The sequence below is a fragment of the Mesoplodon bidens genome (assembly GCF_964165515.1).
Source record: "Mesoplodon bidens genome assembly, chromosome: 15".
In the NCBI taxonomy this organism is placed as follows: Eukaryota; Metazoa; Chordata; class Mammalia; order Artiodactyla; family Ziphiidae; genus Mesoplodon; species Mesoplodon bidens.
The window spans coordinates 44,541,558-44,567,224 of NC_138171.1; the positions used below are offsets into that span (position 1 = coordinate 44,541,558).

General features: G+C 48.4%; 2 protein-coding genes across 2 annotated transcripts; one reads left to right on the forward strand and one right to left on the reverse strand.

The window, feature by feature from the left end:
* Window positions 1–5,312: 5,312 nt before the first annotated feature.
* DCTPP1 (dCTP pyrophosphatase 1) lies at window positions 5,313–10,384 on the forward strand. The gene is given in 3 exon segments (XM_081256581.1): window positions 5,313–7,442; window positions 8,132–8,243; window positions 9,894–10,384. Coding segments are annotated over 3 exon segments (507 nt in total). The 5' UTR covers window positions 5,313–7,344; the 3' UTR covers window positions 10,191–10,384.
* Window positions 10,385–13,281: 2,897 nt separating this feature from the next.
* Window positions 13,282–25,403, reverse strand: ZNF771 (zinc finger protein 771; the record flags this gene model as incomplete). The annotated part of the gene is made up of 4 exons (XM_081255154.1): window positions 13,282–14,335; window positions 21,119–21,268; window positions 21,613–21,794; window positions 25,394–25,403. 4 exons carry the CDS (start codon window positions 25,401–25,403, stop codon window positions 13,532–13,534), a joined length of 1,146 nt encoding a protein of 381 aa, XP_081111280.1. The 3' UTR covers window positions 13,282–13,531.
* Window positions 25,404–25,667: the final 264 nt, after the last annotated feature.

The following is a 25,667-nucleotide window of genomic DNA, read 5'->3' on the forward strand; positions in this document are numbered from 1 at the left end:
ACATTTATCAGAAAGGAGACAAACAAAAAGATGCGCGATAGAAGGGGAAAAAAGTAGGAAAATCAGAGATGAGCCAGGAGGTTCAACATCTGAGAAGAGTCCCAGAAAGAGGTAATAAAGCAGATGGAAGAAAGAAAACGATCAAAAAATAATACAAGAAAGTTTTCTAAAGTTTAAAATTGAGACTGTCACATGCCTTTTGAATTCCCAGCATTGGGAGTGGAAAAAGGCCTACACTCATTTTATTGTTAAATTTTAAAATGCCAGGGATAAAGAGACCCTAATAATAACAATAGCAAATTCTTACCTGGTACATAGTCTTTGCCAGGCACTGTTCTAAGTGCTTTTATATGTATTAACTCCTGTAAATTTCCAACCACCCCATTTTGCAAATGAGGAAGCTGAGGTGCACGGAGATTGAGAAATTTATCCAAGGTTGCCCTGGCAGTCTCCTAAACAGCCTGGTTCCAAAGTCCATGCTTCTAATCATTGTGCTCTCCTAAATCTTCTGGGGGGAGGGGGAGATCACAAACAAGGGTTTGGTATCAGACTTCTCAACAGTGAATTGGAAGCTAAAAGACAATAAAGCGATGCTTTCAAAATTTTGAGGGTAAATGATCTTCTCTGTGTAATTCTATATTTAGCTACATTTTTCAAACAAATAGTATAAGGATGTTTTTTAGACATGGAAGGTATCAAAGTGGTTTCATCCCATTCACTCTTTCTCAAGAAACTACTGGAAGATGTGCTCCAGAAAAACAAGGGAGCAAACGGAGAAAGAGAAAAACATGGGGTCCAGGAAACCCAACCCAGCACAGGTGGAAGGTGAAGGGAGCTCTCAAGGTAATAGCGGTCCAGCAGGCATAGGGAAGAACCAGCCCATGCTGGAGCAGAAGCCTGGAAGGCTTCCAGGGAAAGGAAAATGGAACTGATAGAGGACTGGTATGTTTAATTGTGTGATAAACTGTATTGGAAGGTTATCAGAAGATGTAAATAGAATTAGTGATAATTACATAGAAAATTAGCCAAAAAAAAAAAAGAATGAGGCAGTTATCGACTCCAGCCAAAAATAAAACCTTGAAAAATAAACAAAATGTAATCTAACGACAACAACAAATAAATAATAAATAGATAAATTCAATCGGGGTTTTCTCCTGCTCAGAGCTCAAAGCTCTCAAATAGCTTTCTACAAAATCCCTGCTTCGTCTTGTGACACTTCATCTCACGCACTCTCCCTACCTCTCTCACTAAACTCTAGCCCATTAGCCTTTCCATGGTGCTTCAAACAAATCAAGATCCTTTGTTTTCCGCCTGGAACCTCACCTCTATGCAGCTGGCTCACTCTTAGTCCTAATTCAGCTCAAATAAAACCTCTTCATAAAAGCCCTCTCTGACCTCAGCCAACACCCAGCTACTCTCCCAACTCATCATCGTATTTACTGGCTTCATAGCTTTTATCCTAATCTGTAATTATCTTGAAAATTTCTTAGTTTACTTTATAATTGTCCCTTTCTGCTTGTACGTAAGCTCCAGGATGGAAGAGGATGTTCTATATCCTAGCACTGGAACAGTGTCTGGCCCCCAGTTAGTGTTCAGAATAGTCTGGCCCACAGTTAGTGTTCAGAATATACTGAATCAATGATTGAGTGAGGTATATACACTGGGGACCCCAGCACCCTCTGTTTTCACACTTTCCTTGCTCTTGGTGTCTCCTAGTGGTGGAAGTTGGTACCACCAATCTCTTAAGACAAGGCTTTGGAGAAGAAATTTGGGCCTTGGTTCTGCTTATCAATTTACACAGCTCTCTAACTGGTTTATTTTCTTGCTTGGGGTGGGCAGTAGAAAAGGGCAGGAAAATGACTGGATGTTTCCCTGGCCTGGGTCCTCTTAGTTAACCTAGAAAGGGTTAGGGGTTGGAAGCAAGGTAGGCATCAAACTATTCCTTGGGGAGGGGCTGGGCAGCAAAATGGAGGTAGCAGGTAGTGGAGGTGACAGGCCTCGGGTGGAAATCAGAACAGAATCACAGGTATAAACAGAGGTAAGAAAGGTGATGGAGGAAAAGGAAGAGGAAGAAAAGGAAAAGGGAGCCAAAGGAAGAAAAGAAAAAGGAGAGGAAATTGAAGGTAGAGAAAGAGAGAGAGGAGGACGAAAAGAAAGGACAGAAAGGCAGAAGGAAAGGCAGTGGCAAGGTGACCTCAGCAGATACCCAAGCACATGTGAGCTGCCTCCTTTACTCCTTTGTGGGGAGACGTCTTTCAGTTGCTGAAAAGCACTGGGGAGTGCTGGTGAGCTTCAGCCTTCGCCTTTCTGGGTGATCTCAGACAAGTCTCCTGACCTCTCTGGGTCTCAGTTTCCTCATCTGTAAAATAGGTGCAGCCATACCCACCTATGGCAGGCAAGTCATGGAGAGGATCCCATGAGACCTGCTCCTCTAAATTAATATTTATTAGATCGACTCAAGTACCAGGTCCCGGGGAAACAAAAGCCGGACACTGCTTTTGTTCTCCAGGAGACCCGGTCTAGGGGGAGATCTAGAACAGGAACACCAATCAGCCCCAAATTAAGGCAAGAAGTGGTAAGTGCCACGAGAGTGAGAGTGAATGAAGTGCTTTATAAAACCAAATTATGTCCTGGGAATTCCCTGGCGGTCCAGTGGTTAGGACTCTGTGCTTTCACTGACGAGGGCACGGGTTCAATCCCTGGTCGGGAACTAACGTGGCCCAAAATAAATAAATAATAAAATAAAATAAAACCAAATTATGTCTTTTTGGAGGAAGTTTAGGAAGGCTTCCCAGAGAAGGTGGCTTTGAAGCAGGGCTCTACAGGATGGGTGGAATTTGGATTTGGCTATGCAGGGAAGGGGGATGGTCATTGCAGATGGAGGGAACTATGTGAGCAAAGGCAGAGAGAGTGGGGAACACCTGCTCAGCATGTGTGTGGGGGGATACAGCTGGATAAGTAGGTTGGGGAAGGACCTTTAAGGGTGTTGGGGACTCCCTGGCCTGACTGAGCTAGGCTAGAGGTTCCTAAAAGCCTCTGTCATGACTCCTCCTGAAAATTTTAAGAAGAAATATTTTTAATTATAGCAGCACCCTTTCTGCTGTCCCCCAGTCCAAAACCAACAAGGCCTGTGGATCTACCTCAAATAAGAACAGCGCTGCAGTAGATTCTTGGGATCCAGCCATGAACAAAATACATATTGTTCTGGTCCTCCTAGCACACTTGTGGAGGGTCCTTGGAGGCCACCTAGGCCAGACCCCCATTATATAGAGAAATTGAGGCTCAGAGAAGAGAAACAATCTTCCCAAGAGCATTGGTAGATAGGTTCCCAATCACCTGACTCCTAGTTTCCCATCACACTCTGTTGTCTCTGGGACCTCCAAGTGGCCCAGTTTCCCCCACCCTGATACCACCTACCCAGCTTATGGGCTTCTGTTATTTTGCTCTCCAGCTGCTGTTGACACTTTTACTCCAGGGTTTCCCAAAGAGCCTTACTGGAACCAGTTGCATCTGTTTGGCTGTAGTGGGGAAGGTGGCCAAACTCCTGAGTACCAGAAGGGCATATGTGTGCATTTACACATTTGCCTGTTCCAGCCCATCCACCCTGTCATTAAACATTTATTAGCATGCACTGGGGAAACACCTTTGGTTTGAAAAGACTAGGGCACCTAGTCTCTGGGGGGATAGGCTTCTAAAGGGCTAATCACAAATGTGGACCAAAAAGCAAGACCAAGTACACTGAGGCCCTAACTAAAGCAGAGAAGTCTGGTTGCCTAGATGTGACTGAGGAGAATGGAGGAAACTAACAGGATGTGGGGTGAAGGTTCAGGAAGAGCCTGGGATGAGAAGTCCAGATGATGGGGCCAATCATATGTTCATGTCTGTTCCTTCTCCCTCGTGAAGGTCTCCCCCGTCCCCACCCCCAACTCCATGCCATGCTGATGCTGAGTTTGGTTGGTCTTTAGAGGATGATGCCGTTGGAGCAAAGAACTTGGATGTCCCTGCAGGATGCTTTGCAAGAGCTTTACAACTCAGCCAGGGAATCTTCTAGGGGAGATGGGCAGAGGCAGTCTCAGAGAAAGTGCCTCCTCCTTCAGGTCCGTCTCCAAGGACCATCTGACCTGGGAACTCTAGAAGTCCTGGAAACCTGACTCTTCAAAAATCTGAGATGCAGAGGATTCCTGAGAAACCTGCTCTCCAAGTGGTGTTTTATATTCCAGTAAGAGTTTGGGTTCTGGTCTGGAGAAGCTTAGCAAACACCAGGGAAGGTGCTGGGGTGGTACTTGGTTCCTGAAACTTTCAGTACCCAGATCCATAAGGCAGTTCAATGCTCTGAACTTCAGACCTGTCTGTCCACCCGCCTGCTGGACATCATCTGGATGTTCTAGAGTCATCTCGGACTCGACGTGTTCCAAACTAAAATTCGTTATCTTCCCTCCTACCCCAACTCCCAGGTCTTCTGTGTCCTCATTTCAGCAAATGACAAAACTATCCATCCATTTACTCAAGCCAGAAACAAAGGAGTTACCCAGGACTCCCTCTTATCTCCCGCACCCTATATCCAACTTCCATGTTGCCTAATCTAGCAAATCCTGTGCTCTCATTTTACCCAGCAGCTCAGCCGCATCAGACGTGCACTCGTTCTGGAACACTTTCCTCTCTTAGGCTCCGTAACTTCACCCTCTGTCAATTTTTCTCCTACCTCGCCTTTCTCTTCTGCTCAACTGCCAAATGTTGGAGTACCCCAAATGTTGGTCTCGTCTACCTAGATTCTTGTGCTAGTTATTCTTCTCCAATTCCCTGACTTTAGGAACTGTTTAAATGACTGAGACTACCAAATCTGAATCTCTAGCCCTGATCTCTCCTCTAAACCTTAGGCTCATAAATCTACCTGCCAATTCAATACGTGTCTTCAACTTGCTTTGTCCTAAAACACGCTTCTGATGCCTCATGTGTTCAATCCTGAACCTCATCTTCCACATCCCAGTAAGTCACCATCCATCCACCAATTTGCTCAACACTCAAAACTTGTAAGCCATGCTTGATTCTACCCTTTCTCCCATCTCACTAGTTCAAAACCACCAAAGCCTACAGATCTATCTCCAAAATATGCATCCACCTCTCTTCATTTTCACCCGCCATCAGCAGTCCAAAGCACCAACATCTGTTGCTGGAAAACTGCAGTAACTCATCTCTCTGCTTCAACTCTTGCCCTCTTCAGTTCATTCTTTTTTAAAAAATACAAGGTCAAATTACATAGAATGCTACACTTTTTAAAAATATTTAGTTATTTATTTGGTTGCACTGGGTCTTAGTTGTGGCAGGCGGGTTCCTTAGTTGCAGCACGTGGGGTGGAACCCGGGCCCCTGCATTGGGAGCGTGGAGTCTTATCCACTACACCACCAGGGAAGTCCCCCCTTCAGTTCATTCTTAACACAGCAGTCAGAGGGCTCAGAAATACAACACATGATCATACGGCTCCCCTGCCTAAAATCCTCCAAAGGGTTCCCGTAATAGTTAAAATCCAAAATAAAATAAAATATGAAATAAAATCCATGGTTGATTGATCTGATCTAGCCTCTTTTTACTTCTCCAACACCATATCCCACCATTCTCCCCCTTGCTCACTGCATTCCTGCCATGCTGGAATTCTTTTTGCCTTTAGAACATGCCAAGCCTTTCCTGCTTTAAGCACTGGTGTTCTCTCTACCTAGTACTCTTGATTTTTCCCCTTGACTTTTACTCAGCTTAAATATCACTTTCTCAAAGACGAGTAACAACAACAAAAGAACCCAAAACAAACAAACAAAAACCCCTAAAAGTGGCTTGACCAATCAAGCAATTTAAAATTATTTATTTATTTATTTATTTGGCTGTGCCAGGTTTTAGTTGTGGCGTGCAGGATCTTCAGTTTGCAGCATGCGGGATCTAGTTCCCTGACCAGGGATTGAAGCCGGGCCCCCTGCACTGGGAGCATGGAGTCTTAACCACTGGACCACCAGGGAAGTCCCCCAATAAAGGGATTTATTATCTTATATAACCAGAGTCCTAAATCAGGGCATCTCTGTAACTTGTAAAAGTAAGTGGCTCAGCAATGTTATCAAGGATCCAGGTCCTTTCTGTCTTGCTACCTACCAGTCCCAGATTCTTTTTTCATCGTACTTATCACCATTTGAGACAATATGACGTAGGGGTTAACACAGACTCTGAAGCCAAACTGCCTGAATTTGAAACCTGGCTACCACTTTACTAGGTGTTAAGTTAAACTACTCAATCTCTCAGTTTCCGTATCTCTAAACTGTGGATGATTATTGTAGTATTACCTACCTCAAAGGGCTGACTTGAGGATTGAATGAGTTGCTGTGAGGATTAAATATGTAAAATGCTTAAGCAACCTAAATGCCCATTGACAAGACAAATGGATAAGGAAGATGCGGTACATATGTACAATGGAATATTACTGAGCCATAAAAAGGAACGAAATTGGGTCATTTGTAGAGACGTGGATGGACCTAGAGACTGTCATACAGAGTGAAGTAAGTCAGAAAGAGAAAAACAAATATCGTATGTTAATGCAAATATGTGGAATCTAGAAAAATGGTACAGACGAACTGGTTTGCAAGGCAGAAATAGAGACACAGATGTAGGGAACAAACGTATGGACAGCAAGGGGGGAAAGCGGCGCGGGGGGGGTATGAATTGGGAGATTGGGATTGACACATATACACTAATATGTAAAAAATAGATAAGTAATAAGAACTTGCTGTATAAAAAAATAAAAATCAAAAAAGAAAAAAACTATAGATTTAGCAGGGCCTCCAAAAAATAAATAAATATGTAAAATGCTTGAAACAGCTACCCTACTTCTAGTTCATTCCTCAGGCTCAGCTGTATCCTGGAGACATTCCTGTATCCTTTTAATAAATTCCCCTTTCTCGTTTAAACCCTTCATTGCTGGGGTTCTCCACGGGGCTCCCCGCCATCATTTTGCTTTGGCGCCATCTGGCGCCCAAAAGGGAAGTGATGCGCCTGCGCTCTCCACTCTCTGCCTTTTGTCTCTTCCCTTGGTCGAATCTGGCACCTATACCTTTAAGATGCTTGGTCAAGACTGAAGACTTCGGGGGCCGGCGCCACGGAACGCAGGCATGAAGTCCTCTTAGGTTGGTCCTGTCCGGGTAAGGGGCGGGCTGTAGCAAACTCCACGTAAGGAATTGGTCTTTCCTTCGGCTCCGCCCCCGTGAAGCAATCACGAACGCCTGTGATTGGTCAGGCGCTCTGGAGGCGGGGGCTCCGAGCTTGGCTCCAGGTTCTTCAGCAAGTCAGGGCTGCGGCGCGGTGGGCGGCATGTCCGCGGGTGGGGAGACGCGTGGGGATGCTGGAGGAGAGGGCACTGCTGCTGCTGCCCCCTTCAGCTTCAGCTCGGAACCAACGCTCGAGGACATGTAAGCCGTCCTTGCCCAGGCTGGGCTGGGGAGATCGCCCCCTTTCTCCCTCCGTTTGGGGAGGGTCCCTCCACGTGGTCGGGAAGAAGGCTAGCAGCTGTGCTCAGGTCCTAGCTCTGCTGGCTGACCCCCGCAGGCGAGCCTTCTAACCTCCTCCTCTGTAAAATGGGCTTAACAATGCACACCTGAAGCAGGGGACATACCGGAGTACGATGCTGCTTCTGCCCTGTCTCTGCCCTCCAGGAGCGGGAGGTAGGACGGTGGTAAATGTAGTGTTGAGAGGTGGGAGGCATTTCTTGCTGGAGGAAATCAAAGAGGGCTTCTTAGGGGAAGTGTCCTGGAGCTGTATTCTGTAAAATCAATAGGATTTAGATATACAGAGATAGGGATATTCCAGATGGAGGAAAACTGCAGAAGCAGCAGCAGGAGGTGGAAAAATGAAAAAGAAGGTATTATTAGATTTCGATAATTTAGGGTCTGTGTAAGGTCCCACCCATTTTATAGATGAGGAAACCAAGTCCCCTAAAGAGGAAACGACTTGCTTAGGCCACCCAAGGAATTAGTTGCAGAATCCCCCCTGATACCCATGCCCCCATTACATATCACTGAGGTACCTGCCAGGGCCCCGCATCTCCTCCCCCATCCCCTAACCTTGGGACCTGGACTTCCACCCCTTTCTCCTATTCCAGCCGCCGCCTCCATGCTGAGTTTGCTGCTGAACGAGACTGGGACCAGTTCCACCAACCTCGGAACCTCCTCCTGGCCTTGGTGGGGGAAGTAGGGGAGCTGGCAGAGCTCTTGTGAGTAGATGACAGGCTTCTGGAAGAGTCTGTGTGTTGGGGAGGGGAGGGGAGGATTTATTTGACCATTAGATATCCCTGGATCCAATTTCCCCTCCTCACTACCAAGCTCTGTACGTGGTTGCTGGGCATACAAAGATGACTTATGTGTCCCTGCCCTCTAGGGGTGCCCAGTCTCCTGGGAGAGAAAGGTGTGAAAACAGCAAGGCAGGTCCAGGTCTAAGAGGGGGCAGTGGTAACTGTCCTTTACCTCTGTCTCTGGGGTGGAAAGGCAGGTATTCTTTAGAAGACCTGCCTATGGCATTCCAGACAGGGGAAGTTTACATTTGCAAAGGTAGTGAGGTGGGAAAGGGCAAGTTAAATTCAGGGAGAATATAAGATTCCTTCAGTGTAAGCTTCTTGAGGAAGAGCAAGGATTTTGTCTGTTTTGGTCTCTGGTGTATCCCAAGTGGCTGGGATACAATAGGCACTCAATATACTGTGGCTGTGGAGGACAGGGGTAGGATAGGAACACAGAATGATAGAATCAGGGCTGGGAAGTAATGGAGTTTGGACAGAACACCTGACCAGATTTGAATGGTAGAAAGGTCACTGTGTCTTCAGGGTGGATTGGATCCCCAAGAGAATTGGGTCAGGGGAGACCAGTGAGGAAGCTGGTGTAGATGAGGCAAAAGGTGGTGAGACCTAAGTCAGGGCAGTCACTGTGGGATGGACAAATGAGGGCACTGATGTGTGTGAGGGCAAGCCATTCGTTCATTACAGATTCATGACCACCATCTGTGTGCTACGTCCTCTAGAATCGAGATACGGCCTTGAACAAGATAGACACAGTTCCTACCATCACAGTGCAAGGAGACTGACAATAAATAAGTGAACTAATTTTAAAAGATGTGGAATTGTCACAAGTTCTATGAGGAAAGTAACACAAGGTGATGAGAAAGAAGGTAACAGAGGGAGAAGGCTTTTCTGAGGAGGTGACATCTGAGCTGAGACCTGAGTAACAGCCAGCCATGGGAAGGATGCGGGGAAGAGCACTCAAGGCAGAGGGAGCAGTAAGTGCAAAGGCCCTGTGACAGTTTGGCCTGTTTGCAAGGCAGAAAAGGCCAGAGTGGCTTTAGGTGGGGAGTCAGAGGGAGCATGGTGGATAATGACACTGGAAGAAGCAGGAGTCAGTTCACGCAGGACCTGGAGGGCATGGTAGGAGTTTGGATGTTATTCTAAGCACACCTGGGGGAGTTTTAAGCAGGGGAGGGACAAAATGTAATTTGTGCTTTTAAAAGATGGTGCAGGGTAAGAGTAGAAGATGAGTTAGAGGCTTCTGCAGTGGTCCAGGTCTAAGGTTTAGTCTGGGGTGGCAGTGGCTAAGGCCGGCAGGGGAGGAGTAGAATTGTGTCTCGATAAGTAAAATGTCCTTTTGGCTACTCCTTGGCTCAGATAGGGACACAGAGGTCTGGGTGAATCATCTGATGGGGTCTCTTCCCCACCATGAAGATTCCAGGGCCTAGCTGGGTTGACTTGTCTTTGGAGGAACTTCCTAGGAGGTGGGAGTTCATTGCTGCAAGGCCTGGGGTGTGCCCCTAAGAGAGGTGGAACCCATTGTCCTAGCTAGCATCTATGTGTGTGTGCCTGTCTTTGTGTCCTGTCCCGTCAGTGGAAGCCAGATGAGGAGCCTGGGCCCCAAGCCTGGCCCCCCAGGGAACGAGCAGCCCTTCAAGAGGAGCTCAGTGACGTCCTCATCTACCTGGTAGCATTGGCAGCCCGCTGCCGTGTAGATCTGCCCCGAGCAGTTCTCTCCAAGATGGACACCAACCGGCGACGCTACCCAGTGCATCTGTCCCGCGGCTCTGCCCGCAAGTACACAGACTTGCCCCATGGGGCCACCTCTGAAAACCAGGCTGTGGGGCCTGCAGACCTTGCCTGTGAGTCCACAGGTCAGGCCTCAACCTAGAAACATGGGCACAGAACCTGCAACTCAGCACGGCATCCGAGGAGCAGAGGGTGCTCCAGCCATGCTACCTCATTCTAGTCCTTTCCTAACAGATCATGGGCCTGGGGGCTACCCTTCTTGAGGTCTGAGGCCCAAGAACCTCCAGTAGGTAGCGTCCTGGTTTTTTCTCTCTCAATAAAAGTTTTGGTTAGCAACTTCTGGATTCTTCCTGGGGCAGCTGGGGAGGCTGTCTGTCTCAGCACATGCTGGAGAGGGGTACCAGGGATACCAGTGATACCTGTGAGCCCAAAGCCCATGTTTCTCTATTATACTTCCCACCTGCAGAGCAGAGAGATCTGATTTCTAGTAAGTTCTCTGTCTGACCTCATGCAAGTAAGTCCCTTCCCCTTCTCTAAACAAGACTGGAGGCTTTACTTAGTGTTGGATGAGAGCCCAGATTCTGGAGCCAGGCTGTCTGGGTTCAAATGCCATCTTTGATACTGGATGATGTTCTGGATTATATTGTCATCTTTCTCCATTTCCTCATCTAAAATGAAAATAAGGGACTTCCCTGGTGGTCCAGTGGTTAAGACTCCGCTCTTCCACTGCAGGGGGCATGGGTTCCATCCCTGGTCGGGGAACTAAGATCCCACATGCCACGCAGCCAAAAATAAATAAATTAATTAATTTAATTTAATGAAAATAATGTTATCTACCTAATAGGGTTGTAAGGTTTAAGTAAGTTATTCTAAGTAGAGTGCTTAGGACAGTGTAAGTTTGCAGTTGTCATTATCTGTTTGCTTTTTCAACTCAAAACTTTCAGGGGCCCAGAGCAGGAAATTTCAACAGTTAAGGCAGGCATGGGCCTTGTCCATCAGGACCCCAGCCCTGTGAGAGCTCTCTGCCCCTCTCCCTTGGCCCCCAGCACAAATCAGGGTCAGGTCTGTCTGATATGAAGCAGAACAGGGCTTCCTCTCTTTTGGGGCTTGGACCCCTTAGCCCCCTCCTTCTCTCCCAAGGCCAATTTGCTTGTTCCACTTCTACACCTGAAGATAGTGTTGGGTGTGTATGATTCACCCGATGTGTGACCCCAGGCACATCACTTCCTTTTCAGAGCTACCCAGGGAACTAGCAGCCTGCTTCCTTCACAGGGTGAAACCTGATTCCCCATCAGTAAAATAAAGCATTTCCCTTTACTGGCCTCACTCCTCTTATTAATGACGTCACTTCCTCTTAACCAGTGACCTCTCTTACTTCCTAGGTAAAAGAGAATCCATCAGATTGGAACTGCTTTGGCTTTATCTTCCCAAACCCTCCTTTCCTCTGCCCACCAGTGATAGCAGGAGCCTTATCTTATTGATCTCTTATTTCATCCTGTCTCCTTGATCAATTATGTCCTCTCTCCTCCATATAATCAAAGTCTTTTCCTTTCCATTAACCCTTCCCATTAGCACATAAAGCATACTTGAGGGCCTCCCTGGTGGTGCAGTGGTTGAGGGTCTGCCTGCCGATGAAGGGGACACGGGTTCGTGCCCCGGTCCGGGAGGATCCCACATGCCACAGAGCCGCTGGGCCCGTGAGCCATGGCTGCTGAGCCTGCGCGTCCGGAGCCTGTGCTCCGCAACGGGAGAGGCCACAGCAGTGAGAAGCCCTCGTACCGCAAAAAGAAAAAAAAAAAAAAAAAAAAAGCATACTTGAGTCTCTTTCCTATTGACGAGACAAAACCAACAGAACTCCAGCTACTTCCCTCATGCTTTTCACAGCCAAACCTCTTGAAATGGAGCTACACCGATCCACTCTGCTGCTTCTCTCATTTCTACCCTAACCAACTAAACGCTGGCTTTCACCCCCCACCCCTCCACTGAAACTGTTCTCATCACTTTCCCTGAATTCATACACAGTGGACACCACAGCAGCATCTGACTGAGCTAAGTTTCCTCCATAAAACACTTTCCTCTAGATTTCCCAGACAAGACACTTCTGCTTTTCGACTTCTGGCTATTCTGTCACAGACTCGTTCTCTACTACCCTCTTCTGGATGTGGTGCCATGCCCTCCAGACCTGATATCCCCAAGGCGTTACTTCCAATTACCTCCCTGACCCGTCCACATTTACTTCACACTCAATGTGTCCAGATTGGGGTGTAACAATTGTTGCCACTTCAACTCTGGTCCTGCTCCTTATCCTGTGTCCCCATCTCAATGACACTGCCTACGGTCACCCAAGCTGAGGAATGAAATAAGCCCCATCTCTCCTTTCCCCACATCCACTTTAACTCCTATTAATTCTAGCTCAATAACATGCCATATGCCTCCCTCTCCTCTAATCACTCAAGGCTTCTTTGTGGCCTTGGAACCTTTAACCTGGCTTCCAGGGTCCTTAGTGTCTGTCTCCTGCCAACGTCCTTGCTTGTTGTCCCTGCCTTCCACCCCAGAGGACACCTGCAAGCTCTAACAACTCTGGCATGCAGGTTCAGGGGTTCTCTCCATACGTCCCCAACCCCAACTCTCTTGACCTTAAGACCAGCTTAAATGCCACCTCTGAGAAGAGCCTCTCTAAACTCCAAGATTGCACTGAAGACCTCTCCTATCCAGCAACTTCCCCATCAGAGTTCCAATGACAAGGGACTGCATTTGCCTGTGTACTTGTCCCCACTGTGCCATTCACTGGCTGTCAGTACCTATTTACTCATCTGCAGAAATGGAGGTAAAAGTTACCTCACTTTGGGATGCTTTGAGGATGGAAATGAACTAATAATAACGTAGCACTGAAGTTCTTTAACCTAGTGCTAAAGTTTCCACTATTGCTTCTCTTTACTAGACCAAGTTCCATGAGGTTCATGCCGGCTCACTCAAAGCTCTGCAGAATGCAGTGCCTGTTGATCACAAATGCGCTAAATTTATGGACCCTTCTAGGTATGAGGTCATGGAGACATAACCAAGGGCCAAGCGTGGAATGACTCCACACACACACAAAACCAGTTCCTGTAACACTTTTGGGCTTATAGCCCCTCTTGACTCCATGACAATTCACCTAAATCACCTAAGCCTGGAGAGACCCCCAACTTTCCTAATTCACACCCCACCCACCTCATTCACAGGCACGGGTGGGGTGAGGATATAATACTTTATTCACTCTAACACGGGCCGAGAGGATGTAATGAGGGGGAGGTGGGCGCGTTTCCAGGAACCCCGGTAGGGGATCCTCCCTGTCTCCCAGTTCCAGGGCAACCAGGCCCGCCGTCCCACCCTATCTGAGACGCAGGTGGCGGGGCGGGAAGTTGTCCAGGTTAACGCAGCCCCAGGTCGGGATACTAGCGTGCCCCTCCCCAGCTCGCACCCCGCGGAGACAAGAATTGCGGTTCAACTGCCCTCACAATCTGGGCAGCGCTCAGTGGCAGTGGCTCCGGCGGGTAGCTTGAAGTCCCGGCCGCAGCCCACGCAGATATAGAGACGGCGCCGCATGTGCGCGCGACGGTGGCGGATGAAGTGCGAGCTGAGGCGGAAGCGCCGGCCGCACTCGGCACATGGGTAGGGCCGCTCGCCTGTGTGCGTGCGCGCATGCTCCGCCAGGTTGGAGCGGTGGCCGAAGCCGCGGCCGCACACGGCGCAGCGATGCGGCTTCTCGCCCGTGTGCACGCGCCGGTGCTTGGCCAGCGCCGAGCTCTGAGCGAAGCGCGTGCCGCAGTCGGCGCATGCGTACGGCCGCTCGCCCGTGTGCGTGCGTCGGTGGCGCGCCAGACACGAACTGCCGCCGAAGGCGCGTCCGCAGTCCGGGCACGAGTACGGCTTCTCGCCCGTGTGCACGCGCAGGTGCTGTGCGTAGTTGGAGCTCTGCGCGAAGCGGCGGCCGCATTGTGCGCATGCGTAAGGCTTCTCGCCCGTGTGGCGCCGCCGGTGCTGCCGCAGGTTCGAGGCGGCCGAGAAGCGCTTGTCGCATTCTGGGCATTCGTAAGGCCTCTCGCCCGTATGCGTGCGGCTGTGTTTGGTCAGCGCCGACTTCTGCGAGAAGCGCCGGCCGCACTCGGTGCACGCAAAGGGCCGCTCGCCCGTGTGTATGCGGACGTGCTTGGCCAATGTGGAGCGGCGCGCAAAGGCACGGCCGCAGTCCCGGCACGCGTGTGGGCGCGCCGGGTCCGCCGACGGCGCTGGCGCCTCGCTCGGGACCTGCGGGGAGAGGGGGGACAGGGGAAAGGTCAGCCCTGACCGAGAGGCTCGGGAGCCAGAGACCTGGGGCTCTGCCGGCTGCAGCCTCTACGTCCCCCGTTTGTACAGTAGGAAAAGCCACGGGGTGCGCCTCTCAGGACGGTTGTGCGCGTTAAATGAGATTAACATAAACGCACATATCACAATGCCTAGTGTAATTCTAACTATTCTTTATTAATTCATCCAGTATTTATTGAACGCGTACAATGTGCCAGACTCTGTTCTAGGAACTGGGGATTCAACATTAAATTTTTTTTAAAATTCCTAGTTTCAGGAAGAATGGATAAGGAGTGCTGGTATTGGAGGGGGTGCTGCAAATTTAAATAGGGTTGAGGAACCTCGCTGATGTCACATGAGCGAAGACCTAAGGAGGTGAGACAGCAGGTTCCAGAGGGAAAAGCAAGGCCCTGAGGCAGGAGTTTTCCCGTTATAGGAATGGCCAGAAAAGAGTAATCCATGGAGTGGTCCTGAAGGGGATATCTTAGCATAGGGCCTTGCATGTGAATGAGGTGAGGACTCAATAGAGATGTTAGACGGTTTTGAGCAAGGAGGGGAACAGATTAGACTCATATTTTAAAAGGTTTCAGGGGCTTCCCTGGTGGTGCAGTGGTTAAGAATCCGCCTGCCAATGCAGGGGACACGGGTTCAAGCCCTGGTCCGGGAAGATTCCACAAGCTGCAGAGCAGTTAAGCCTGTGAGCCACAGCTACTGAGCCCACATGCCTGGAGCCCGTGCTCCGCAACAAGAGAAGCCCACGCACCACAACAAACTGTAGCCCCCGCTCGCCACAACTAGAGAAAGTCCAGGCGCAGCAACAGAGAACCAACGCAGCCAAAAAAAAAAAAAAAAAATTAAAAAAAAAAGAATGACGGAGGGGAGGGGGCGGGAACCCAGTGAGGAGGCTTCTGTACTGCAAGCCAGAGAAGACAGTGGCTTGGACCCAGGTGACAAAGTTGGGAAGTGAAGGTGGTGAGAAGTGGTCTGCTTCTGGATATATTCTGCAGTTTGAGACAGCAAATTTGATAGTAGATTAGACATGAGGTGTAAAGAAAGGAGTAAAAATGACTCCAAGGATTTTGAGCTTAGCAACTGCACAGGTGAAGTTGCCATCTACAGAGCTGAGGGTGGAGGGAGGCACAGGTTGGTACCTACTATCCGTTTCTGATCTTATCTGCAGTTCTCCTTGACACATCTGCAGCTCAGGAGAGAGGCCCAGGCTGGGGATGTTAATTGGGAAGACATCAGCGTGGAGGTCGTTTTTAAAGCATTGAGACTGGATGAGTTCGCCCAAGGAATAGGCAGAGAGAAATGGGGGTGGCAAGACGAAAAGCAGCCAGCAAAGGAGACTGAGCAGAAGCAGCCAGTGAGGTAAGAGACCCAGGAGAGCACGGTGTCTTAGAAACCAGGCCACCATCAAGTCCAGGCTCTCTAATAAACTTTCAAGAGCAAGCACTTATCATTTTTTAAGCTGCAAAAAAGGCAGCCAGGGTGAAACCCAAATACTATTCTGAGGCCTGAAATGAAAAAAATTCAAAAATAAGCTAGTTTCATGAGGTCTGGGCCTCTGGAGATAAAATCAGAAAAAGAAATGCTTTATAAGAGGCAGATGAAGGGAAAACAGTTTGTACTAACAGTAAAGAGGAATACTGAGGAAACATTGCTTCCTTCTTAGAAAAGAGAAGGCTCATCCTAGCAAAAGTGGGGTTGAATCTCTACTATGGACTAAGCAAATAGGATATTAATTCATGACCAAATGAAAAACCAGGCACATATTAAGGATAAGACAGTGTTAGCTTCTTTCTCCCCATATTCCATCTCCACCAAGTGATTATCACTATTCTTCTTTTATAGATAAGGAAACAGGTTAAGAGAGGGTAAGTGACAACTAGGGAGTAGGGAGGCCTCTTCTTTCTGAAGTTGTAAGGAGGGCACCTTCAGGGCCTTCAAGATCCTTTGTTAAAAAGACAGTAGCTTTTTGGTAACCACCTCAGAAATTGGAAAACAAGGCAGTTTGGGAAACTGGTCACCAGCCAAGGGAACTCTGGCTTAAATACTATTATCACGATAATGATAATGGTGATAACATTACAGTGTAAAGATTTGGCAGCGCTGTGTTATGTACATTATTGTATTAAATCTTCCTGTCACGCTCCCTTGAGCCAGGCGTTATCTTTTGAGAAAACTGAGCCCAGAGAGATTAAATTCACATAGCCAGTGGGAGTCAGGACTGACCTTAGAGCTCTCACCCTTAACCAGTAGGCTACACTGCTTCCCTGCGCACACAGCACGGAGATGTGACAGCGGCTGGACTCCAAGCGCCTGGCACTCTCCAAGAGGGATTCAAGGTTAAAATACAACTTGATACTTTAAATCAAGAAACTCCCCACAGCAAATTCGGCACAGCTGAATTCAAGGTCACACTTTCCAGTCTTGCCCTGGTTTTGACATCTATTGGGTTTATTTCATCACGTCAGCCATCGTGGAGAGAATTTTTCTCATTATATCTATATTTTTCTGGCCCGTTTTTCTTTGGCACCCTTCTTTAAGGTGACTTTGACCAGCCTGAGGACTTCCTTATGCTGGATTCACTATCTTGTGAAAAAGAAATTCTTCACACAAGTACCTTTGGTATCTCCAGCTCCAGGAGGAGGGGCCTTGGGTGCCCTAGGAAGAATCTTGGTAAGAGGGGCTGAGTCTAGCTCATTAAGACCCCAGGCAAGTCCCTCCCTTCCCCTGCCTCACTGAACCAAGGAAGGCAAGGTAGGCTAGGTGAGATCAATATTTCCCGACTTGAGGTATGCACATCACAGAATGCAAGAGGATTCTAAGTGTTATGTAGGCTAACTCTTATCTTACTATGATCATTATGTATTTATTTTCATGGATATTAGAAAAACAACAGATCACATGAAACCCACAATTTCATCAGTATTATTGCTCAGATGAGGGTAAATTTATTTAACAAAACAATGTGAATCTATCTGAAGAAGAGCATTAAATAAATGAGCAAACAGGTAAGTGACTGAAGCTTGGCAAATACCAGACTTACATGCCTTTTGTTTGTTTTTGTTTTTTGTTTTTTTTGCGGTATGTGGGCCTCTCACTGTTGTGGCCTCTCCCGTTGCGGAGCACAGGCTCCGGACACGCAGGCTCAGCAGCCATGGCTCACGGGCCTAGCCGCTCTGCGGCATGTGGGATCTTCCCGGACCGGGGCACGAACCCGTGTCCCCTGCATGGGCAGGCGGACTCTCAACCATTGCGCCACCAGGGAAGCCCCTTACATGCCTTTTAAATTCTACAGCTGTTAGATTTAAAAATTAGAATACAGGGTATCTGCACTATAACATGAGGGTACTAGGGGGATACATGTAGTATAAGAATATGATAATCCAAGTATTTAAAGTTAGTGATTTTGGGACTTCCCTGGTGGCGCAGTGGTTAAGAATCTGCCTGCCAATGCAGGGGACACAGGTTTGAGCCCTGGTCCGGGAAGATCCCACATGCCATGGAGCAACTAAGCCCGTGCGCCACAACTACTGAGCCAGCGCTCTAGAGCCCAGAAGCCACAACTACTGAGCCCACGTGCCACAACTATTGAAGCCCGTGTGCCTAGAGCCCATGCTCCGCAACAAGGAAGCCACCGCAATGAGAGGCCCGTGCACTGCAACGAAGAGTAGCCCCGCTCACCACAACTAGAGAAAGCCTGAGTGCGGCAACAAAGACCCAATGCAGGCAAAAAATAAATAAAATAAATAAATAAAGTTATTTTTAAAATAAATAAATAAAAATAAAAAATAAAGTTAGTGATTTTGTCTTCCTGCTTAAGGTGTTTTTGTTTTTGTCTTAAACCAGAGCAAACATTCCAGGTTTTTCCTCAGCTATTACTTTTCTAATTAATAACAATAACTACCATTTACTGAGCACTCACTATGCCAGGAAGTGCGGTAAGTGCTTTCTACCCATGTTCTTATTTTAAATTCTCACAACCCTTTGGGTTAGGCTGTATTAGCACCATTTTAAAATAAGGATATAAGACTCAGAAGTAAGTGACTACCAAGGTCCTACAGCTAATCCATCGGCAGGGTCAGGGTTTACACTGGAAGTCTGTCATTGTCTAAAACACATCTTCTCTCATAGAATGATGCAATTCTATCTCACTGACAAGTTTAAGGTTACCTACACAGTTTGTCTCCCTCACCCGGACTTTTTTAGCTGTCAGAATCTCCCTTCTTTTGAGTACAGAGTATAAAATACAATCCCTATCCTCTCCCTCATTGCTAAAGGAAGTGTGGTCCACAGACCAGCAGCATCAGCATCACTGGAAACTTGTCAGAAATACAGCATCTCAAGTCCCCCCCATACCTACTGGATCAAACTTCAGTTTAACAAGATCCCCAAGTGATACGGACACATGTTAAAAATGAAGAAACCTGATCTAGGAGATGCACTACTCCCAGGGAAAGCAGGTGGGAAAGGTGAAGAGGGTTATACAGGCTGAAAGACCACATGGGCAAAGTCTTCGAGGTGAGAAGGGTCAGGTGTGTTTGAAGCTGGGGCATGGGATGGGTGCTGAGTGACTAGAGATGAAGCCATGAGGTCAGACGATGAAGACCTTTGAATGCCAGGCACAGGAGCTGAGGGAAACAGAACACCACTCAAGGTTTAATTTTAAGCAGGGAGAGACAGGCCTGGATGTACATAGAGCCCTCTGAGAAAACCCGTCTATTCATTAAAGATAGTTTGGATTTTAATAGGCAGTGAGAGAATACTCCAGCTACTGAGTGCAGCATAATTAAGGCCTGCTCTGGACAATGACCTGCCATGGGACTGGGTGAGAGCTAAGAGTCACAGAATGTTGACACTAGAAGGAGCTTTGGAGACCACTATTTCATAGAAACCGAGACTCAGGGAGACCACACAGCAAGCTGATGAGCTATCTTGTGGGCACAGTGCTAAATCTTTGTGGGATGTGTGTGTGTAACTCTCATTTCCACCCTCCTCCAAATTCAATCACCCACATGATACTTAGACTGGATTTCAAGGATCTTACTTTCATTATCTCATTTTATAGATGAAAAAGCTGTCGAGGCAAAACTGGTAAATAGTGGTTAGGATTTGAGCCAATGCTTTTAACCGCTACATGATACCATTTAGAGTCTAGTTCTACAGCCTTCTCATGACTAGCCATGCCTACACCCACCCTTCCCATCCTTAGCTCCATCCAGTCCAATCAATGTTCCCCCAAACCCCCTTATTTCCATCTTCTCTCCCCCTGCTGCCGCTACCTTAGAGCAGGCTACCAGCCATACCTGACCTGGTCTCCCCGCAGCAGCCCACGATTCTTCTAAATAGAAAATCTGATCATGTCTCTCCTCTGATTTGAGGCTTCTGATGGTACCGCATAACCTAACAGAGCATGTCCAAATTCCTAACCTGGCTTTCAACACCTTTTACTCTCTGGCCCTGCCTACTTCTCTGGCCTTATCTTCTCTGAGCAATTGCTTTTGTTGTTTCCTCATCCTGGAATGCCCTTCCTCCTCCTCCATTTGCCAAATTCCCACTAAGTTTTCAAGGCCCACGTCAAAGTCATTTCCATGAAGCCTTCCCCACTGCCTTGAGTTATTTGCCCTCAATTCTCTGTCTAGGCCTCCACGTTCTAGGTTTCCCTGTTCACTCCCAGCCTCAGGATTCAGCCCAGAAAGGCCCTGATAAAAATGAGTAGAAAAATCTCCAGAAGGATGACCTAGCCCAGGGTCCTGAACTTTAGGGAGAAGAATGAATAATAGCAGCAAATACTTACATAGTGTTTATTATGTGCCAGACACAGTTCTAACTCTTCACATGTATTAACTCATTTAATCCTCCCAACCCCAAGAAGTAGGTGCTATTATGATTTCCCTTGTACCAGTGAGGAAACTGAGGCACAAAGAGGTTAAACTCGCCTAAGGTGACACAGCTGGTAAGTGATAGAGTTGGAAGTCTACCCTAAACTCTGGAGTCTGAGTTCTTAACTTATAGGCCAAAGGTGGAGACCAGGGGATTCACAGGGCCGGAAGAGGCAGGCTGAGCTAGGAGGATGGGCCAAGGAGGCCTGAGAAAACAGAACTAAACGGGCCACGGCAGTGAAAGCACGGAGTCCTAACCACTGGACCGCCTGGGAATTCCCTAAATAGTTATTTTGACTGGAAGAGGAGGCCACAGCAGCCAGCCCCCTCCCCCTAGGGCCCACCACACCCACTAGGGGGCAGCAGAACTTTCTTTTTCTGGGAACTGGCGCCTGTGCAGGAAGAAATCAGAGGGAGCCTGGGCCCACAAATCTGGCCCAGGAGTCCTCCAGCTGGACTCAGGGCTGCTCTGGCTGTGGGTGGGAGTCCTGTAGGGTTTTGGGAAGTAGAACTATACCTAGTGGCAGTTAGGGTCTCTAATGGGTAAATCTAACTCATATTTTGATCTCCTTAAAACTCCTCTCTTTAAACCTTCAACACCCTTGTCAGTCTAACCCTGCTAGACATCAAGCTCCACGAGGAACCGAGGAGAGCGTTTACTCTCCAGCACCCAGCACAGAGCCTGGCACAGTAGGCGTGACATCTGTATGATGGCAGCATGGACTGTGGGACAGAAGGATGGGTGGCCAACCCTGAGAGTCAAGGGAAAGTAGGGACAGGATCCCTGGATTCTGTCTGAGGGAGGCTGGACCTGCAGCAGGTTTAGGGGCGACGGGACCCCAGGGTGTGGGACACGTACCTCCTTGTTGTCCATGGGGATCTTGAGTTTCACCACTTCATACTTCTCTTCACCCTCATCCTCCTCACCCTTCACCAGCAGCACCATCTCTTCTTGCATCTCCTCCTCCTCCTCCTCCTCTGTCTGCTGTTCACCGGGCATCTTGGTGTCCTGGGGCAGGGAGCTGAGTCAGAAGCTCAGGACCCGCCCCCCCACCATGGCCCACACAAGGCGGTGCAGCCGTGGCTTCTCCTGTGATCTTTGTGTCTGACCTTCTTCCCTCTATCCCAGCCCGGCCCTAGGCCCCAGCCCTATCCCGGGACCAGCTCGGAAGACTCTCGTTCACCCCTCATCCCGGCATTCAAGGCCCTGAACACTTCGAATCTCTAGCCCCAGTGAGTCACCACCCTCCCCGCGCTGAGTCACTCCCCGGTGCCTGGGTCCGCGGCCCGGAGCTCTAGGGCACGGGCTGGAGGCAGTATCGGGGCGGAGACCCTGAGGGGGTGCGCACTCACCAGCCGCAGGTTCAGGCGCTCGCGCTGCCCCAGGCCAGGGCGCCGGGCGGTTGGGCACTCTGCGACGCCGCGACTCCGGGGGCGGGGCGTAGGCGGGGCCTCGGTGACGACTGGCCATTGGTCAGAATACCTAACCCCGCCCCCTAGGGGAGGGGACAGAGGACCCAGGCGTCCGGCCCAAACTGCACCGGGAGGGTGGCGAGCCCACACCCAGTGCCTTCCGCTCAACCCCGACTCCCAAAGACCCCGGGCTGCACTACTCGGTGTTCAAGGTCCTCACAGTCCGGTAGTGACCTACCTTAAATGCTCGTCTCCTGCGGCCGGCTCGGAGATCTCAGCTGCGGCCAAGCGCGTCTGCTCCGCCCGAAATAGGCCACGTGCGCTCCCGCCCCTTCCTGGGCCTCTCGCTGGCGCCCCGCCTGGAGGGCGGACCCTGTTGCCTCCTCACCTCTTCTCTTCCCTCTTTTTGCCTCTTCTCCCATCTTTTCTCCTTTCGCAGCGTCGCCTTCACGGCCTCCTGGTCTCTGGGATATCTTGCTCCTTGAATACATACTTAACCAACAGCCACCCAAGCAACCGCTGCTGTTTGTTGCGTGGTGTGCCTCTTATGCGCCATCGTTATGCTAAGCCTTTTGCACAATCTGATCTCGATCCGCACAAAGGTGGGTCCATTTCACAGATGAGCTAATTGAAATTTACAGATGAGCTAATTGAAGCTAACTGACTTGCCTAAGTTACACAGTAAGTGTTGTCACAGCATCCCCAGCAACCCAGTAGCCTAGGTGGAAAATTATAGCACACGGACCAGATCCAGTCCACAGAAGTATCTTGTTTGGCTCTCAAGTTTAAAAGTTAACTTCAAAAGAAGCACGAGAGGTCTTTTACAAAATTTAATTTCCAACATTTAAAAATTGAGATATTTCATGTAAAGATCTGTATTTTCCCACTTCTCTTGAAAAAGATACCTAATTCTCCCAATTTATGAATGGGGCAACGAAGATTCAGAAATGATGAAAGAGAAATTACATTCAGTAAGTGCTTACAATCCCTAGTTGTCTCTTTACAACAACCCTGTGGGGATCAGTCATATTACCTTCCTTTGACAAATGAGGGAACTAAAAGCTTAAGTAATTTGCTCAAAGTCACATAGCTGGTAAGTAGCCAATTCCAAACCTCATGCTCTTCCTGTTGCACCAAATTCTCTCTCAGAAATGAGGTTACATGAGGAAATTGGTAGCAGAGCCAGGACTCAAGCCTGATCCTCAGTCTGCAGAGCCCAGAACATAATTTGGATGTTGGGATTACATCTGGTCAAAGTCTTGCTCTTCCTCAGAGCTGGGAAAAGGGGGTAAATGAGTGTGATACTCACCCTCAGGATCCCGAAAACCACTTTGATTGTGTTAATTCTCTCATCAAATATTTATTGAACCCTACTATGTGCCTGGCACTATTCTAGACATTGGAGATGCAGTAGTGAACAAAAGAGACAAAAATCTTAGCTACCATGGCACTTCTCAAGGTGTAAAAAATGTCAACAAGTAAATAAGATAATTTCAGGTAAGGATAGGTGTAAGAAGCAAATAGGGCCAGATGATGCAACAGGGAGTGGCTATGGTTGGGAGCTTCTTTAATGTGGGCAGGGAAGGCATCTCTTAGGATATAATATATGAGATGAAACTTGAATGATGAGAAAAAGCCATTTGAAAATCTAGATGAAGAATGTTCTAGACAGAACTACAGAGACTTTAAGGTGAGATTAAGCTTGGCATGTTTGAGGAAAAGAAAGAAGGCTTGTATGGCTGGAGCCAAGTGAGTTAATGGAAATGTAGTGTGGGAGCTGGAGAAGAGGCAGGCAGGGCCAGATTATGGCAGGAACTCTAGCGAAAGGCAAGGCATGCTTCCCCTAATTCAGAGAATCAGTGAGGAGACTCAGCTGGGAGCAGCGAAAGTCCCTACTGGAAGGTCGTCCTACTGTGGGAGGACTTTGGAACAGATGCTTGCAAAAGGGAACGTGTACAAGTATCTATCTGGAATCAGAGCTAGTTCTTGTTCTTGAGAATCTCACAGTCTAATAAAGAAGGTGATTTTAAAATATATATGTATATGATATATATATATATATATATATCATATACATATGAAAAGGAAACAATAGGTGTTCTGGCAACTCCCTGGAAGGGAGTGGATATTGGGTGCAGGCCTCACCAAAGAGATAAACGTAAAGGGCCTTCAAAGAAGAGTGGGAGTTTGCCAGATGGACAAAGAGGTAGCAGTTTGTGGGACTGTAAACTCTCGTGAAGAGCACATCATGTTCCAGGGACATCATTCACCAAAGTATTGAGTGAGCCTTATTGTGTGCCAGGCCCCTTTTAGGACTGGGCGGTAGAAAGTTGAATTTGGAAGTCTTTATCTTACTTTTCACTATTCTGCATTTCACTATTTGCCTTCAGCCTCACTAGAAGTTTACTTGAGTTCTTGAATCCCAAGGACTTGGTGCATAGAACATGCCATCCGCCATCCCATCTCCCACCTCCTCCTTTCTTGGCTTGTTCCAAATCATTCTTTACGTCTTAACATAATTGCCACTTCTTTGGAGAGGCATTGAATCGTGGGAGTCTCTCCTGCATGCCTGCTTCCTGCATAGTCTTTACCACGCTTGAAAATATTTGTTCAATGTCTAGCTTCTGCGTAGAAACTGAGGGCAGAAACTTTGTCTTATTCATCTTTCTATGCCCAGTACCCAGCACACAGTAGGTAATGCTGTTGAGTGTCTCTTTATCCTAAAGAAGCTCTCGATGTGTTAAGGGAGCTTAACACATCAGATGAAGGGGGTTCTAACCCAGGCTGGAGGTTTAGGGAAGGCTTCTGGGAGGAAGTAACACTTGAGGTGTTTGGATAGGTTAACACGTTGGGAAGGGGGGCATTCCAAGTTACGAAAACAGAATATTTAAGAAGCACAGGTCTGAAACCACACAAGTGGAAGGCCTTGAATGCCATCTAGGAGTTAAGTTTTATGGAGAGGACATGTGCATATATGGCAGGGTTTTTAATAGGGGAGTGAAGTGGTCAGATTTTACAAAGTTCACTGCAGACTAGCTTGGAGGCCGACCTGGTAGGGAGGTGAGACACGGCAACCAGCAGGGAGGATCTTACCAAAGCCCCAAAGGCCTCCATTCAGGTCTATGGGTGTTTGTGTGCACTTAAGGACAGAAGCCGCTGAGAACTCCAGGCCTGAACTCAAAATTCTGGGATTTCGAATCTGTTTAACAACTTGGCAGGGGTGGGAGGACTGGGAGGAGCCGCGCTGCAGCAAGCTTTCATTGGTTTCTAAGGAAACCCGGCTGACGGTTAAGATGTCGCGAGAGCTTCTACCTGGGGACCGTTCCCGCACGCAAATTAGCTGAGATGCCAAGCCAGCGAAGTTGTAGGGAGTCTTGTACTTCATTTCTTAGATGGGTGAACCGCCCTAGTCTTTTTTGTCCCTGGCCAATCAGGTCAGTTCCTTTTTTCCTTTTCCTCCCTATTGGCGCCCTCCTCGGAAAAAGCTAGGAGTTGGAGTCCTGCACCTAATGACGCATAGGTGGCTGGGAAATACGGTTGCCTTTTCTGGGGGATAGAGACATCCCCTTGGCCCTGCCTTTGGGCTATGCAGCCAAATGACCTGTTTCTCGACAAATAAAAAAAGGGTCGCAGGGAGGTGGGGTTTCCCAGAAGGCAGAACATCAGTGTCGGGGTCTTCTGAGCTGGTACCAATTCCTGCCGGCCACTTTTCTCCCGGTACCTGTCGCCATAGCAACAGCGCTCGCAGAACACTCGCCCCCCCCCCACGCTTCCACCGAGTGTTTTTCCTTTTAAGGGTCGCGCTCAAGCCTGTGGCGTAGGTGGCTCCTGTGGGCAGCCAGAACTCAGGTCTGAGGCATCAGCTGACAGGCCTGGTGGCCGTTTTCTTAACCCGTTGTCAGCTAAAAAGCAGCTATGACAACCCAACTTCTTTATTTGACAGGGCTCAAAGAGAGCAAGCTTACAACATGGCTTGTGGGTTTTGCCTGTGGTGA